An 18,652-nucleotide genomic window follows, 5' to 3' on the forward strand; every position below is an offset into this window, starting at 1 on the left:
TCCTTTTAGGCTGTTAACATTTCAGCATCAAGCACTGATCAGAAGCATTGACTAGATTACCTACACACTGATCAGAAATCAACAACCAGTTTCCCATGTTTCAATAGATCAAATGTTCTGGACAACAACATAAGATGAACTTTTGAATTATCAGTTACCAGCAGCTAATAAGGTCACATTGAACAGCATCTGCTCCTATAGTAGAGCCTAGTAATTATGACGAGATATTGATGGCTACTAGTCAGCTGCTTAATGAATTCAGATATTGATCCAGCGACTGTGCCTTTTGACGATGGCCCTCCTGTCTCCAGGCTCTCATTCAGTAGCAATACAATGGACTCCAGCTGTGAGCTCAGCCACGCTGTATCAGCAAAACCTCCCTCCACTGGCACAGGTAAATAAAATCATCAAGCTGGTAACTGTGCTCCCTCACAAAACATATCACACTCTCCTTCTCAGCTACATCTATGAATGGATGTTTACCGATTTCAGAGGATTACTACTTAAAAACATGCATCGCCAAACTCCAATATCCAATCAAATGAGGAGACACGAGTGTAATTATGTATCGATTAGAACTAACTATTGATTTAATCATTTAAAGCCTTCTAGTCATAACTCAAGGCTCAAAATCATTTGTCAGGCAAATAGCATGTGCTAAAGTGTTTACTCAGTACTAATAATTTATGTGAAAAGTACGTTTTGGTCACCTTCTCAAAACCCTCAGTGATAATGGTAATTGTCACTGTGCACACTTTTGCCCCCCAGTATGTTTGACTGTAGATTCTTTATTGCCATGTTCTAGCCTATCAAAAACAAACACTGCATTTTTTTTCCTTGTGAAATCTGTTGACTCATGTTGCTAAATGTTGGCTGAAGTAACCACTGGCCCCGTATGGCTAAAGGTCAGGGTGTTTGGCCACGATCAATAGGGTTAAGGTTATTAACATATGATGAATATCATGAGGCCCTGGGAAAGCAGAGCAGAGGGCCAAAGAGCTGGACTCTGGTTGGCTGTAGCTTGTTTCCAGGAGGCGCCAACCCCCCTACAGACCTTAGAGGTCAGTTGAAGAGCTGCTGACCTCTAACCTTGGGTCGAGAAGGTGATGGAGAGGTTTGAAGTCTGCATAAAACAGACTGATAAAGTATTAAATGTGTGTGGTGTTTAATCAAAGACAAATAAACATCAGTGTTAGTATATTTGGAAAAATCTTTACTGTACAAGCTTTATTTCTTAGTCTCCTTTCCAAAAATATAGAAACAATAGCAGGAATTGGAAATTTTTTAACTAGTAAAGCAACCAATTCCTTTATTTTTGCTTGGTTCTGGCATGCTGTGGGGCTTTTTTTTAAACTGTAAAAAACAATTACAAAAATAAGGCCAAGATGGTTGTTGGGATTTAAATATATAATCTGAAAGCTTATCTGCTGATTATATTGTTTTAAACATGTGGCTACACTGGTCAAAGAAGGCTAGGGTAGGTGTGACAAAGCCTATAGCGACCCTTAGATTAATAATAATGATGTAATTATTTGATGCGCGTGTGGAAGCAGTGGCCAAGAAGAGCCATCTACACCTGTACTTTTTGAGGAAGTTGCTGTTTTTTCCTGTATATAGAAAACTGCTGACTATTTGTTGTTGAATTGGTTTTAACATTTCTCATTATTATGTGGTTTGGAAGTATTAGAACCAAGGATAGTATAAATGTGAACAAAGATTTGAGGATAGTCACCAAATATGAGCCCCCCCCCCCCCCCCACACAGACGTCACTACCTGCTGCAAAAGGTCCCCCCAGTTGTGGAAAGCCAGACCCAACCGTGCACAGAGAATTTAAACTGCTTCCTTCATGCTGTAAGTACAGAACAGCACGAGTTAGGTGTATTAGGACCAAAAAGTCCTTTGTTCATGTAGCAAAAATTATACAAATTAAAACTGAGATGCAAATGTAACATTTAATTTCTTGTTTAAAAAAATAGCAAGTTATTTTGTGTGATATCTGTACCTTACCTTACACCAGTGGGGTTTTTTCCCCAAGAAATTTTAGTTTATTTTTACTGGAGGATTATTTATTATTATTTACATTTAGTGAATTTTGGATGTGGATTTATGTTTTGTGGTTGTGTATCGTTTTTGTTTTTCCTTGTGGAGGATTTCTTGAGAGAATGCCTGTAAACCAAGTTTCCCAGTAGGAACAATAAAATGACTGAACGTGAACTGAAGCGAAAGAAGAAGAATGACCACTTAAAACGCGCGCACAAAAAACCCTTCTTTAAAAAAGTTTATTGGCTTTTAAAACCACTTTAAAAATCTCACCAGTGAGTACTTTCCATTGAAAAAAGAAACAACGTGATTGCAATATTAACAAGCTACTGTACATTAAGCGAAACACCAGACAACACCACAGAGGAGGGTTTTTTTTTCTCTACTGGTAGAAATGGACAAGATAGTCTGACAGAGTTGGGTCTGGGTCAGTCAAAGGTAAAGAATCACTGCTTGATGGAGCTTCGGAACTCATAAAGAGGTGCATTTCCTTCATTCAAATTCAAATATCAGTGCCATATTGTTAAAGAAAAAAATGAAGAGAAAATGTTAAAGTAAAATACTCTTCACAAAATGCATTTTGCAAAAACAAAATACAAACAAACAGAAAAAAATATGTAAAAATTGTCAGAAAACAGTCAACATAACATACAGAAGAACATTAACTTAGTAAACAGCACACAACGAAAATGATGTAACTCATGAAACTAGCACTGCCAGTCTGGTTAACAGAACCTGCCCAAATCACAGAAGACAGTGGTTACCAAGAATACAACGTACAACAGAAGTAATCACACATGCGTGCGTACAATCATTTATCAACATAATGAGCATGTAGGTTTTAAAAGGTTATTTAACTTTTTTTTCCCCTCAATGCTTTATATTCTCATGTAAGAGAATGAGTAAGAAATGTGTATCTCACTGAGATTAATGCACATTTTGCTACAAGACAATTAGTCATTTTCTGACAATTCACTGAAACTTCCTTACTCGTTTTGTTGTAAAAAAAATTGTTGTTTTTTTTTTCTTTTTTTCTTTTTTTTGCGGGCATCCATCATTACATTTGTCCATAAAGATGTGGCAAAGCCATGTGTCATAAAAATTTAGTGCAATAACGTGAACCTCCAAAGTTTGTTGAAACGTGAGTAATCGCTTTTTTTTTCATTTTTTTTTTCCAGTGTCTGCTGAAAGACTTTGAGCACAATGTCTGTCACAGAGATGTTTGCAACCAGCTAACAGTATCACAACTTTTTTTTTCTCAATATACCATGCTATTGATCCTGCTCAAAGCACACATCACTTCTGCAACTGCAGAGACCTTTGAATAGAACAAAAAAATAAAACTAATGAAAAAAAACATAATCAGCAAGCGAGACCAGACAGCATTACTTTTACGACACACTGAGCCAGAAATGTAACACACAACATACAGTATCTTGCTGACTATAAATCTGCTTTTTTTTCCTCTTTTAAATGGCACATACTTAGCTAGAATAATGGCCATAATATAGTGTCTTGATACATCAAATCTCTATGTATCTATCCTATTTACAGATGGAGCTTAAACATGACTTATACAACATTGACAATAGCCAAAAAACTCAAGCAAGCATCCTACTGTATCACTTAGCCTACCTGGCTAGCAGTGATGGTTTCAACATGCTTTCAGGTCCATGGTTACCTATAAAACATAGGACAGTGACCATTTCACAAATATACATACTGTACATAAGATTTATCTAACTTCATCCTTTTCTGCGAATGCAATAGATCTCTTTTATATCTCTGAGGCTGCCCGCTCCCCGTTGTTGTTAATGTTTACAAGGAGTGTTTCTACGTGTAATAATCTCTTATGATTTTCAAACAGAGCATCTTTGGTATGGACATAAGGCTGGATCTCCACAAACATAATAATGTAATTTCCTCTTGATCTCAAGATGACATCAGAACACACTTCAGCCTCCATCCTCCCTTGTAAATGAGCCTTCTCCATACCATTGATATTCTTATCCAAGCTGGGCATACAGCATGCCAAAACCCCCCATTAAAATAAAAACAACCTCATGACTGTGAGTGCGCCTGCCATGGTATCGTGAAATGACGGCATATCAAATTCCTCTAAATTCTTTAACGATAAGGGCACACACAGTGTAGTCGTTAGCCTATACAATACATATCTATACTGAAACACTGCGGAACAAAAACAATAAGAAGTAGTATTGAAAATATCAGAGTAACAGCTGCCTTGATATGATGAAGCTCTGGATGGTTCTGAAGATATCTTAACATTATACTATATACAGTCTCTCTAAAGATGGCGTAAGGCCTTGGACTTTGGAAATAAGGCAGCCAGTTGTTGATTCCTTTCAATGTATCGTCCACAAAGTGGCCTGAATCCCCATCTTCTCACTACAGATTCATCTACTCCCTTTATAAGATAATAAACAGTACAAGAAGTATAGGCTTAAGAAAATTTCACTCTCGGACAATGCTCAGATGTGAATCAGTTTTTCCACTGATTTGGTATATGATAAAGATCATGTCTTAAATTCAGCACCCGGCAGCTTAAGAGGCTACCCTTTTAAATATTCAGATATGGCAGGCAAATGTACTACAACTAACATGTGCATATACTACAATATCGTCTCCATTTGGTTGAATTTGAACTGCAAAAGCATATGTTGTTGTTTTTTTTGGTGAAGTCTCTTGTGCCAAATTTCCTACCCATCTCTCTTCCTTAATTGTTCATCAAATACAAATATTGCATTATTGAAGATTACCCTTCTCCTAACGTTCTTAAGTAAGTGCACGCGGCCACTGAGAGAACTCAGATGAGGGAGAAAAGTGGTTCGACACTGAAACTCTGGGTGACAAATGCCAAAAAAGGGGAAGGGATCAATTAAACATCGCGTGTAGGAGAGATTTTCTGGTACGCCTGGCACTTTGAACAGAACAAATGGCAAAGTCCAGACAAATCCCAACAAACTAGAGTTTAAAAACAGATTTACTACATATGCACAAAACCAAACAACAGAGAACAGAAGTCTTACAGAATAAAGGATAACATTAACCCAGCATCTCTACTGTAGTAGGCTGGTCTTTGCTTTCTAGCCAGTCAAAACCAGAGTTCACAGTATCACTGCATATCTGCTGAAAAAGCGGGTCGTTCTTCAGTTCTTCCAGTGTTGAGTCTTCATATTGTTCCTGCTGTTGATTGGGATCAAACAGTAAGTTGGTGTCCAACGTGTTAAGGTCAGTGATGCTACTGGACAGATCTGAGGTCAGTCTGATGTCGTTTGAGAAGTCGGACGCCACGGCGTTGAGCTCCGAAGCTACCTGACCTACCAACTGGGAACTGGGGTTGAGGCCATCATCCCCCAGCAAGTCCTTGACAGTGTTGTTGAAATCCAGCTGTTGCTGTTCATCCTCCACCTCCTGCTGCTGTGTGCTCTGGAGGAGCAGCTGTGGCTGTGTTTGCACTGGATTCTCCTGCAGCTGCTGCTGTTGCTGGTCTTGTTCACCAGAGCCCACTTGTGCTTGGCTGTCCCCAGTAGAGAAACCTCCCTGTTCTCCACTTCCGGTGGTGAGGTAGCCGTGCTGCTGGAGCTCAAAGGCAGCAGGACTGGAGCTGACAGGCAGCTGAGTCTGATGAGCAGTCCCTGCAGCAAAGCCAGGGGTGGTCTCTAGGATCTGTGTGAGGTTCATACGGGCCGTGTAGTTAGAGGGGAGGTTGTTTATGCCTAGACCGCGGACAGAATCATCCCCGTCCGCTTCCATCTTGCTGAGGAGAACATTTGTGATTTTGGCCGTGTTGCTCTGACCCTGCACGGGGAGCATCTCACTCTGCATCATGATGTTCAGAGGTACAGACTGGCTACGCTGGACCATGCTGTGGACAGAGGTGACAGTCTGGCTGTTCGACAGGATGCTGAGAACCTCGGAGGTGATGGGGGAGTTAAAAGGTGAAACCACAGCGCGCGTTGTCGTGGTGGTACTTGTGGTGGTGGTCGCGGGGCCAGTGTTGCCACTGAAGTTTCTCTGGCGCACTGCTGGGCTAACACTGCGGCAACGGAAAGTACTAGATGCAGACGAGGATGAGGCCTTGCTATCTAACGGTGCCGGCACAGCAAAACTCTCTTGTTTTGTAGGAGTTGTTACAATTTGCTGCTGTTGTTGCTGCTGCGGCTGTTGTTGTTGCTGTTGCTGTTGCTGCAGCTGCGGCTGCGGCTGCTGCTGCTGAACTGGAGAGATCGGGGTCAAACGGCCAAAGTGAGCAGCATCCTGTCTTGACTGAGACTGAAATGACTGGCCAGGAATTGCAAATGCATGTGGCTTACGAAACTGATCGTCCACCAGGTCTTGGTAGCTGGGCAGAATGCCAATGCTATGGTTCGACAAAGGACCTGAAGAGTTGCTGTTGTAGCGGTTGTTGATCCACTCCAGCTTGGCCTTGTCAGGGTGGGTTGCCATGGGCCTTTGCATGGGCTTGACAGGGCTGCTGGAGACAATACTGGCGTCGTGGTAACCTGTAATGCTCGAGTTAATGGGAGTAAAAGCAAAAGGGTTCCTGCACTCCACGGGGCTCGGGGGGACGCTGCTGCTGCAGTTGGACAGTGGTGTGCTGATAGGGGTGTGACGACCCATGGCTCCATCCACAGGGGTTATGGGAGCCATACGGGAGCACGGGCTCTCCCTCGTCAGGCTGTGAGCGAGCGTCATTTCAGAGGTAGGGGTGGGTGTCGGGGTTGGTGTCGGCGTGGGAGTTTGGACTGGAGTGGTACTGCTGTGGGCAGACGGGTAGAAGGTAGTAGTGGCCTGGTGAGTGCTGAGGATAGAGCCTTGACTGTTGGCTGACTGACCTTGCAGGGTAACGTCCACACAGTTACCGAACAGACCCTTCAGCTTCATCTGCTCCTCCATTTGGACTAGCTCCTCCACAATGCTGTCTTGGGTCATGTCATCATCATTGAATGGGAAATAGTCCATGTTGGTCTGAGAACCTGCAAAATCAACCATTTCCTGTGTGAGGGTGAGCTGGCCCGGGGCTTCAGAGGGTTGGGCTATAATGGAAAGTTGGTCAGCAGGGGCTTGTTTGTGTTCTGCTGGTATCTGCTGGGCAAACGCCTGCTTGCGAAGCTCATCAAGGTGCCCCTCCTCCCATATTGTGCTCTTTAACTCACTCATCACAGAGGCTTCGTGTGGTCCTGAGTTGGCTTGTATGGCACAAGGATCCCCAGTGATCCGCTGCAGCAGCGCCTGATCGGTCGTGTTATTTCCCGCTGCCCCAGTGCTGGTATCGGGGCTGACAGAAGGGTCTTCGTGTTTCACCACCAGGTCTTGGTGTTTGACAACAGTCTGGGTGCTCTCAGTGTGTGTGATGGGTGAGTCAGAGAGTGCAAGGATCTGTGTGGGCCCTATAGAAGTGTGTTTCACTTTGCAGGGGGCACTCTCTGGTCTAGCAGGGGTTCCTGGTCTGGGGATCCTCTTCACTGCAGCGCTGACTCCGGGTTTGGGATTGTCAACTAGAGCCAGCAGCTGCTGGGATATAAACACCCTTTTCACTGGAATTGCATGGGATTCCCCGCCTGTGCGCTTCCTGGGGCTCTTGGCGTCTGCGCAGGGATCCTTTGATGTTGGGGTAACAGCAGAGGAGCCGCTAGATGATGCGTTGACACTGGAGTTCTGATTATCAACAGTCAAGTACAAAGTACTGTCATGGCAGTTACTGTTATTGCTGTCCTGAGTCCCAGCTGCAGCTACAGAAGTAGGAGGAGATGTGGAGTCATTTTTTATCCTCGCCCCTTTGTCTGGTCCTGGAGAACATTTAACAAGGAAACTTGGCTCACTAGCAGCCCTGAACTTTGCCACTCTCTCCTCTTTGGCTCCTACAGCAGTTTTCTCCATGCCAGAGGCAGAGTTATTGTCATTTCCGGCTTCAGACACCACTTTGGCGTCAGCAGAGGGCGTGGGAGTAGAGGCAGGAGCACTAGGTCTGACTGCAGGAGACTGGGGGGCAGCAGAACTCCCACTTTGTAACTGCTGGGATTCATCCAAAGCAACGGTGGTGCTCACGCCAGCTGAGGCTGGTCGCACAGAAGTGCTGCTGCTGTTACTACTACTGCTGCTGCTGGGAGCGAGAGCGATGGCTGTCATCTTCACCACGTTCACTGAGCTGACGTGGGGAGTGGGCATCACAGTTTTTATTGGGCTGTTGGTGATGAGCAACGTGGGGGGTGAACGCAGCGTGATGGCACTGGTGGCAGAGGGCTTAGGCAGGATTTGGGCGTACCGTGTACTGTGTCGCGCCAGCCGGTCACCTACAGGACTAGCTGAGATATTCTGAGAAGTTTTGGGGGACTGTTTGAGAGACTGAGTGACCACTTGAAAGTTCACAGGCAACACTTTTCCTTCGGCTGTCCCTACGGGACTGGGTGAGGTCATCAACTGCCTGCTTCTCTGTACCTGGGAAAACAATGAGAACATAACAGCACATTTTAGGCAAAATGATCAACAACTTGTCAGATAATGATTAAATAGAAAACTCAGTCACGTACCGTCACTGGGCTAGGGACAGCTGCTACTACGATGCCTATGGTAGGCTGAGGGGAGAGCAGAGCAGGGCTGCCACAGGGGATCGTGGGGCCCGGGGTACTGGCCTCTGTTCTCTTGACCTGGGTCTCAGTGGGCAAGGGTGAATGAAGCTTCTGCTCCTGCTGCTTCTTCTGGATCTTGCGTTGCAGTTGCTGCTTTGCATCAACAGAAGGCGAGGGCAGGGTCTTCACCTGGGGCTGGAATGAGTTACACTCCGCTGTCGGCACAAACGCAGAAGCTGGAGTTGGTGTCTTCATTCCTATCAAGACATACGAGAGGAAAAGAGCGGTAGATCGTTGGTGGTGTTCTTGTCTTGTCAAACATCTCTGCTGAGGCATGAGCTGTCTGCAGTTCTGGATAGTTAAAATTCAACAAACATGTACTGTGTGTAGCCTAACAAACATTTTACAGCACACAGACATCATGGGGACGGTTAATTTAGATAATGCTTAAAAAATAACTACCTAAATAAGGCCTTGATAGGTGTCAAGAGGGCTACTGATTGGTGTGAATTACTTCAAGTCGAAGTGCTTTGCATAAACATCAGCTAACATCAGTAAATACACTCTCTTGTGCAGATATGCCAATACTGGTTAACAAGACTGATACTGGCCAATGCTGGCTAAAACTGATTGTTGGACAATAACTTGTTGCACTCCTAGAGTATGTGCAATCACTATTTTAAGTGACAGGTTAGTTTTAGAAAGATTTGCATTATGCACGCTGTAGCTTCACTTTAAACATGAAGTCAGTTTTTTCATTTTGGTATTTCTGCTTTGTCGCTTGCAGTTCAAGCATCAGCGTGGCAGAAGCCGTACATTTATTTGCAATTTGTGACTGACGGTCATTTCTGAAACAGGACTTTTGATTTGCATTAAAGGCTGGGCCCAAAAAATTAGGATCACACTTAGAAAACACTCTTGAATCAGTGAGGTGGAAATATGTAAAGAAAGAATAACAAACAGCAAATTATATTTTTTGACAGACGGTGGCTTTATGCCTTCCGAGCTTGTATATCTCAAGTGAAAAAACACAATGTTTAAGATGTACTACAGTGCCTAATGAACTTCAAACTTACATGCACGCGAGACAACAATAAAACAAACACGGCAACAGATCAATAGGACACCTTTACCTGTGGGTGTTCCGGTCATAACAGTGAGTGCAGCCATGGACTTAGTACCGATGTAGTGGCTATTAAGCAGAAAACGAGCCAGGTCCTCCACGTTGTCAAACTGACGGCTCAGGACCTTTTGAGCCCACTCACACACTAATCCACAAGCTGCAGACCTCATTTCATCTTCAGCACTCGGAGACTGGCCCGTTGGCTCCATCAGTTCACACTAGTGAGACAGAGCAGAGCAGCAGGGAGGTGAGCGTCAAACAAATTTTTCAAGTCTAACTATATGGATCGGGTTTTTTTGCAGGCAATCTTACCCCATCACCAGACTTCTGAAGATCCAGGTTGGGTAGGGATGGCATGTGAACAAAAGCTTTCTTCCTTAACCCGCTATAACAGTATGTGCGAAGGAGTTAAGGTTTCTAAAGCATGAAGACTGTGCAAACCTAAATGGTTATAACATGCCGATATTTGTAAGTTTTTTGAAATTCTGCCCTAAAAATATGACACCATCTAAGGCCAGTCATCAGCCTTTCATCTGTGAGCCAAGGATTCCCTGCTACTACCTTTCTACTTCTGAAGCCAGACTCTCTTGGAATTTTGAAAAAATAGGTCTCCAGGCTTTACAAAGGTATATCAAAGCTTTTCTCTGGATATTTGCTGTTTTTTCTTTTTTTTACCATTTTCAGGGGAATGTTGTTTAATTTCTTAAGCCACTTCACACTAAACTATGAATCATTCAAGCACTAAAAAGGCACTTAGTTCAAGGGATGAGCAAGTGTTAACACAGTTTAACAGGCAAAAAATATTTTTACACTAACAAGCTGATTCCCAAAGAGATAATAGTTGAAAACGTGGCTTCCCAGCGTGGTGTGCAGTGTGTCTTTAAAAATATCTGAGGGCACTGGACTCTTTTTGAGTTCACAAACTTGTATCTTTTCCCTTGGTTTGGTTTCTTTTCACACAGCAAAGACTCCAAGCAAACTCCAAGTGAACCAAAATGCATCACCACAAACCACATGAGAACATTTAGTCTGCTTACTGCTCAGACGCGTCTGGGGTGTGAGCAACACAAGCAAATACAAGAAGAAGGTGCTGTGTTTTGGCCTTATAGAGATAACATGGAGAATTTACATTCACTTTACAGCTAGCTGCTAGCTCATACTGACTACTTATGCACTCTGCACATCTAGGTTACCATGCTGCATCCCAGAATTCAAGAGAAGATGTTCAGCTCAAACTTGTTGCATGCACCTGCTAGTTGGCTCGGATCACGTTCACACCCTAAATGAACCGCTCGCTTGGAAGTGGACTGAGACCCACGACCATGTTCACACGTGCAGAAGCAAACCACACCAAGACTGAAAACTATTTTGGCTAAACTAAAAACTGGCTAAACACTGCAGGTGTGAAAGCACACTAGGAGAGTTCAGGTATTTTGAAGAATAAAGGTTTTCACACCAAATATTGACTTTGAAGCTTTTTAGAATTGTACTAACTCTGTGTTGCCTTGTCTACTGTATTGACATTTATGTTGGCATGTTTCAGTAAATCCCTGCGCATATTTCCCATTTTCCTAGCAAAATATAAAGAAAGATGCCTCAAGACTGTTTAACTTTTTTCTTTCTTTCTTTCTTTTTTTATTTTTTTAATAAATAAAGGAGCAGCTTTGAAGCTTCCTCTTTTGGGGCAGCATGAGAACATGAAAAAAGACTCAAACTGGGCGTGACAAACACCCAGTTTGAGTCTTTCTTGGCATGTAAAGCCGAGAACTTTACTTTTTTCCCTTGATTTTTTTTCCCCCTGAAGCTTTGTAATCCCCTTATGTTGTCTGGCCATAGGGTCTGAGCTCAGGTAAGCCTGTCCATAAAAAAGGGACCGTAGCAAATAAATGGCAAACTAAGTTACATGCACTCTGGAACTTAAATTCACAGAAGCCAAGCAATGATAACTAATGGCGCAACTCCTCTCTTGACTCTATCCTCTGTGGAATTGTGAGGTTTTAATATATTTATAAAAAGCTTATTTTAAGCCCAGCTAGTAGTATCATGTTGAGATGAATTGCCTAAGATCTCTGCAAGCAAACATTAATGATCTGCCTGCTCAGCATCCATACAAGCCCAACTGCACACATGCAATCACCTAAAAGAATCACTCATGTTGAAAAAAAAAAAAAAACGAAGAAAGAAAAAAAGAAAGAAATACAACCAGGGTAAAACTTTGTTTAAGGATATTTGGATTTCCCTCTCATTCCCAGACGACGTGCCTTCATGTTAGGGAAGACATTCTTCATGATCTTTCCAAAGTCTGCTGCACTCAGTGGATTGTAGCCGAGATTGTCACAATAGCTCCTTGTAGGAGAAGAGAACCCACGTGAGATTATGACGAAACTATAACTGTCTGAGAGCAGATCGCACGTCTTCTGCAAGGTTATCCACTTACTTGTATTCATCATACACCTCTTGCTTTGGGAGGGAAGTCTCTGGGTGCTCTTCTAGGTGATTGCGTATCCAGTTGAATGCATACATCTGTTGAGTACGGCTTGACGACATGGAACTCTGATCACTGAAAGTGGTGCATAAGAAAAAGACATTTGGTGAGGCAGTACCCTCGACTGCGGTGCATCATTTCTTGTTAATACAGAAACTTTAATACCATAATCCAGGAGTGGAGGACCCCCTCTCATTCTCAGTCCAAATGGGCAGAATTTGGGGGTTGGGGTGATGAATAGATATGGGGAAACAAATGAAACACAGACAGCTAGGTATAGCAAAAGTCTACAGATTTCAGTGGTTCAATCATACAGCTGAAATGTTGTTTTAAGAAGAAAAAGAAAAAACCCTCAACAGTGACTTCAATTCAAATTCGATGCCCCTCTAGCGTCTATCAGCCTAACCTGTGTCTGTGTAGCAGCCAGTGGATTTTTGACAAGCAATGAGACAGTGCCGATAATGTAATGAGAGCCACAACAAAGCATGTATTCGTGTGTGCGTCTGTGTGTGTGCGTGTGTGAGAGAGGGGGAAAAAAAAGAAAAAAAAAGCCAGAGAGCAAAGTGGAAAACTTAGTTTAAGTGCTCGCCTGTGACATACCTTTTATCATTGCCACTGCTGGGACCAGAAGGCAACTTAAGGTAGAGGTAGAGCTTTTCGATGTCTGTAAACTTCTCAACATCTTGCTGTAAAAATAAAAACATCACAGAGAGGAGAAAAAAATGAAGATGTCTGAAGAGTTTAACACACGTGCTGACGAAGGCTGTGGTCAGGCTGATGGTTTAAAATCTGGTTCATAATTCAACTCAAACAAACACGGACTCTGGAATTACAGTTGCATGCAAGAATTTTATTATTGATCCCAACTTAAGTGCTTTTCATCTGGTTTCTAAGAATGGATTCATCTCACCTCTTCCTTTTGTATTTGCCTCTTTGTTGCTAGGGGAACCAATACTTAAATGAACGAGGTGAGAGCTGTCAGCCAATAAGCAGTGAACGAAGACGCTATTTACTACACATCACTGCTGCAAGCCCTGAGTGAATTACCTGCACAGGTCCTGACCTGCTGGTCACTGGCTGGAACCTAACTTTTCCCTTTTTAAACTTCCTGAACTTCTTTTTGGTTTTTAAGTCTGATCTGATGATCAAAATCACATCACGCCTATGTATTTCTTAAAAGACTTGCATCAAAAACAACTGCAAATGCAGATTATACTGGTGGAAATTTCTCTCAGTGCTTTTCTCTCTAAAGTTACACAAGGTTTTTACTGCATAGAGAAACTTTTGGCAACCGGCAAAGAGATTTTAGCCAGAGCCAAAGAAAAAACTACAACAAAACAACACTGGAATAAAACTTTGCTTCTACTAAGTGTTATTAATCTGAGCTTCATTTACTCAAGCATAAAATTTGCTAATCAAAGAGGTCAGAAAACAAATGCAAGGCAAAACAGACTGAGCACCACTAATCTTTGAGGACTGGTTGTGCACAGCCCTCCCAAAAAAGCTCACTCTGCAGGAAAAAAACACTTCAATGTGTCACCTGTTCAATAAATTTTTCTACATAGTTTAAGGCATCTAGTTTTACCATTTTTGCATGACAACAGTGGATGTTAGTGGCAAACATTTGTCACCGACAAAAAAAAGAAACATATACATTTTATCTGATTCTAAAATGACAATATCATATATGTATCTTATTACTATCTTATTAATAACAGAATATACAATTTGGTACCTTTGACATAGAAATTCTGTGCACATAATGATATGCCGATAGTAACTCTATCAAACAAAGTTATTAATATAACCACATCTCAGTGCGTTATGAAAAAGCCACCCTTTTAGATGTTTATTTACTGTTTTATGTGGAAGCATCAGAGGAGTCAAAGAATGGATTTTTTTTTAAATCGAGACAAAAATGGAATAAAGCCCAAAAAACAGCAAAAACAAAAACATCTGCCTAACACCAGACAGAGGTGTTGAAATTAAAATCCAGGCTCTGTCTGCTTTATTGACGACAAAAAATAGACAAAAGCTTTATCACGTCGCTTTGATGTCACTGACACTTCTTTGCAGCTGCATACGGCGGCGAGACAGAGGGAGACGCAGCGTCTACAGTTTGAGAATAATCTAAAACTGTGCATGAATAACCAGCTGAAACCAAAATACAAAAATCTTCATATATTTATATAAACATTGGAAACACTTATCATTTGCTTTGCACAGTGCAAAAAAAGGCATTCATGAACATACCATTTAATGTGTTATATGTGTTACTAAAAAAAGAAGAAAAAACACAATATAGCATTAAGATTTCTGCATGTAAATATTAGTTAATCAAATTGAAGCTTTGTGGGGTTGGCTTTGTCTACTCTGCTTCATCAAGCATGAAACATATTTAATCATTTATATGATTTAATGAAACATTCATTGCACAACTGTTCTCCGAACGCAACAACAAACATTAACACATGACTCTGATAATGAGGGGATTGTAGATTAAACAGTATTTACTGATACTCACCAATATGCTGTCCACTTTTGATTGTACAGATTTGCTACAATGAGAAAGAGATAAAAATTCAAGAAAGTGAATAAATAAGAAATAAAATGTCATGGATGCATGCAAGATTTTGTCAACATTTTGTCAACATTTTCATAATGTGACCTTCCGGGTCACATTATTTTTGTACGTCGTTCAATACGACACATTTTATCATTCGCTGATATACTTTGAGGGCATCTTTGATAAAGTGAGAACATGTTTTAGGAGATTTATGAATATATTAAATCTGTAAAAAAAAAAAAAGACATTTTGAGTCCTCTCTCTGGCAGATTCTCTCTAGGTCGCTCTCTCAAGATGAACTAAGGCAGCGGTCCCCAACCCCCGGTCCACAGACCGGTACCGGTCCGTGAGTCGTTTGGTACCGGGCCACGAGAGTTGAGACTCAGCTGTGAAATATATGGTTTTCAGAGGTTTTATCAGTTTTTAGCATTATTTTTTTTATCGTTTTTATCGTTACCCTGGTTTCCCTGGGTCTTTTCCCGTGTGTTATGGATAAATCTTCTTCTTCTGGTACGGGTACAGGTTTTATTTTGTTGTATTTATCCGCGACACCTTAAAGGCCGGTCCGTGAAAATATTGTTGGACATAAACCGGTCCGTGGAGCAAAAAAGGTTGGAGACCGCTTAAGTAAGGAACTGAGTTCCAGGTTTTGGTGGTGTTGTCTTCTGTATGCTTCGGGTCACTATCATGCTGAAATATCGTCTGTGTAAGTTTTTTGCATCGTGTCTCCACGCTGCAGAAAGCTGGCATCCAATATATCAGCACCAGTGCCTTACTGTACGGCTGATGTTAGCCAGACTGTGAGTAACAACTAGTGCCTGTATCTCTTGGTCACTCTCCCGACCAAAGCTCTTCTTAGACGGTCACAGAATTTTTCTGAATGACCAAATCTAGGAAAAATTCTTGTTAATTTCCAACTTGGCTGGAACCCACTAACTTTTTATGCCTCATGGCCAGATTTAAACATCTATGGAGATCGCAATGTGGGTTTTTGAATCACACCCAACCAATGTGAATCTGCCACAGGTGTCCTCATTTACTTGCTACTCTCAGCGAAACGCTTGGTGACATTTTATCATCATTTTAGGGTTATCACGAGCAGATGCCGAGTTACACGACTGTTTTTTTGTTTTTTGCAATTAAAAAAAAGCAGCATATTTTGAGTCTGCTGTTACTACACAGTAACGCTTCCATGCCATACCGGACTCATAATAACAGGGAAAATTCCGATGCGATTAACATTGCTGAAGCCTCCGTAGCGTGTGTAACAACGTGTAAAATTAAGCCTTCACTAATCACATATTATACAGCACGTGCTCGTCCATACCGTGATGCCGACGCAAATAACACGGCGGCCGGTTTCAGTTAAAAGAGATTCATCACTAGAAATATCACAAGGCTAATCAAAGCAGGTGTATCAAAGGAAGATGAGCTGAATATTTATGTAAATGAAAAGTTTCACCTTTTCATATGAAACCCCAGAAAACTAAACACACCAGAAAGCACGTTTGCAGCTTGTCACTGCTGGTTAATGTGTGTGTAATGACTACTTCAACTTAACCTTTTTTTTTTTTTTAAATTAAAGCCTCAGTGTAGTATGGCATATCATCTGAGCAGACACGATAATAGCAGCAAACGTGCATCTGGTTAATTTTAATGCCAGTGCTTTTAAATTTGTAACGTGCTTCTTTTTCCTTGTGGTCTACATGAGTGATCTTTACTTTATCACTCACGCGCTTCTGACTCTTATCTACGCACAGATGCTGTTTACATCTTTGGCTTCCTTTTTTCTAAAAATTGCTTTCTGCTGGGAATGAGCCCGTGTGGCCATTGATCTATTTTTTTTTCTTGTATTTAACATCAACTTAATTTGCTGTAGAGTAATGATGAGGTAAGGCAGGGAGGAGGGACAGAAACTGGTGAGTAATTTCCAAAGCCACAGTGCACAAAATAACGTACTGGTTTTTCAGAAGGAGCATTTCGATTTATAAATACACGTTATTCCCCCACATGATGCAGCCCTCTCATTAGGAGCATTAAATCAGAGCGAGGCTGGACGTGTGGAGCTGCCTGCTTTGACACCTGTCATCCCGAGCATCAGCACCGCCGGTGGAGTCGGTGTCATCTATTATAACATGGCCTCCTATGGCTCGATGCTAATGACCATAGCTACCCCTGTTGGAGGTAACCCGACGTTACCGTGTCGTTAGCGCACAAACAGGAACCAGACGGAGCGGCGCGGCTCGGTGCCGTCATGTTTCTCTGAAATATTTACGCCTAGCACGGCAGCAGCCGTGTTGTTTTTCGGGCAGCTTTTTGTGCAGCACACTGCCTCCTTGCCACTCCACAGTCAGATACGCTAATTACAAGGCTACGGCTAGCGAAAAGGACAGTGTGGCCGCTTGTGGATCGCTTCCATCCTTACCAAATTGAATTCTTTATTTTGAACTGTAACGCGTTAGCCTCGGGCCCCTGGAGTCCTGGCACCAGCGCTGGAAGAGAGCCTAATCCCGAGGCAGGCTTCTGACCAGGTTGTTGTTGATCATCAGCCATCACGATGGAGGGGTGGTGGGGGAGCTTTAACAAGTAGGCCTCATCCCCGGCTGTGCACTGCACCGGACCCACCGCTGCTGGAGCGGCTCAGTCAGCTAGGACAGCCCGCTGAATCCACCACAGAGCATGGCTACAAACACTGTGATCTGACCCTCGCGAAGCACAAAACAAAACCCCCCAAAAAACACCCGGGAATACAAAAGGCATATCGCAGGGGTATCTCCGCTGCCGCAAATTGCACGCCTGCAGCAGCCAGCAGCAGCTACAGACGGAGCTGCCTGCGTCAAGACGCACGCGAGCTGCAGCGCCAGACCGGAAGTAGAGAGGTTTTTTTAGGGTGAAAATAAAATCCCGATGTTTACCATGTCGAAAGTTCACTCATATGCGTGGATCTGCCTTAAAATATAATAGTTTATGTCCTGAAGCTCATAGCACGCGTTCAATCTAAATATCGATAATATCGATACCAGCGCTGGTTTTTATCCTTCAAGTTCAAACATAGCTCACTGAATTGTGTTAAATTAATTATTTTTTTAATGAACCTTTTTGTTTTTAACTGTCATGTCAACTTTATTTACAGCCTGTAGCACATTTAAACAACAGAAGCTGATCCAAAGTGCTTTAGAGACGAGCATATTTATTCCAAGTCTCTAAATGTGTGTGTGTGAACTTATTATTGGGGAAAGCAAAAATCACTGTGATTTAGAAGTCATTAAAATGTGTTCAAAATTTGCAAATCGGTGATGAATTCTCTTAAAAGTCACAACACACACCAGGTAGGAAGCATGAACTTGTTTTGGCTGCTAGAATAAGTTTAGGAACTGCTAATACACACCACAGTGTGTGAAATCCAGTTTCTGCACTTGAAGTAATTGAGAAACCTGCATTTAATTACATTTTAATTGTTAATTGATTTGAATAGTAAATCTAGGACGCCACTGACATTGCCCCGTAGAGCCATCCATTTTACCCTTATGCTTATCCATTATATTATATACATTTAAATTTAGTTACCTTTTCTAATCTGCATCTTTGGTGTGACAGAGGAGGATGCTAAGGATATTGTGAGATAGAGGCAGATGATCTGCTGTAGTGATCACTTAAGGGAGCCGTTGAATGAAGAAGAAGAAGAAATATTTGAATGAATGATAGCTGGGCACAGCTGTTATCTAAATGTCTGTGATGTGGTTTTTTAAAATTATTATTATACTTTATTATCTTCCACTGCAGACCAAAGAATTGAACAGGCAGCTGAAAAATGTCCCTGTTGTTAATAAGAAAGACATTATTA

General features: G+C 42.1%; 1 protein-coding gene across 2 annotated transcripts; it reads right to left on the reverse strand.

The window, feature by feature from the left end:
• Window positions 1-2,264: 2,264 nt before the first annotated feature.
• Window positions 2,265-17,643, reverse strand: rfx7b (regulatory factor X7b). 2 transcript variants are annotated; one of them, XM_084933680.1, is made up of 10 exons: window positions 17,234-17,643; window positions 14,767-14,800; window positions 12,842-12,928; window positions 12,408-12,445; window positions 12,195-12,317; window positions 11,984-12,103; window positions 10,070-10,151; window positions 9,768-9,975; window positions 8,596-8,891; window positions 2,265-8,503 (listed from the first exon to the last, which is right to left on the reverse strand). In XM_084933680.1, exons 1-10 carry the CDS (start codon window positions 17,359-17,361, stop codon window positions 5,108-5,110), a joined length of 4,512 nt encoding a protein of 1,503 aa, XP_084789806.1. In that variant the 5' UTR covers window positions 17,362-17,643; the 3' UTR covers window positions 2,265-5,107. The 2 variants fall into 2 exon arrangements, with proteins under 2 accessions (XP_084789806.1, XP_084789807.1); XM_084933681.1 differs by lacking the exon at window positions 12,408-12,445 and having other exon boundaries at window positions 12,843-12,928.
• Between the last annotated feature and the right edge of the window lie 1,009 nt (window positions 17,644-18,652).

The sequence above is a fragment of the Perissodus microlepis genome, chromosome 7 (assembly GCF_051167445.1).
Source record: "Perissodus microlepis isolate ML-2025 ecotype Zambia chromosome 7, ASM5116744v1, whole genome shotgun sequence".
Classification (NCBI taxonomy): Eukaryota; Metazoa; Chordata; class Actinopteri; order Cichliformes; family Cichlidae; genus Perissodus; species Perissodus microlepis.

What these genes read in the sequence shown, in the direction of transcription:
- rfx7b (XM_084933680.1), bottom strand. Translation starts at nt 17,361, where the DNA reads ATGGCTGATGATCAACAACAACCTGGTCAGAAGCCTGCCTCGGGATTA. An exon ending in TCCTCCACTCCTGGATTATG is followed by an intron (nt 12,318 to 12,407) that starts GTATTAAAGTTT and finishes CACCACTTTCAG; the next exon opens with TGATCAGAGTTCCATGTCGT. An exon ending in GAGGTGTATGATGAATACAA is followed by an intron (nt 12,104 to 12,194) that starts GTAAGTGGATAA and finishes TTCTCCTACAAG; the next exon opens with GAGCTATTGTGACAATCTCG.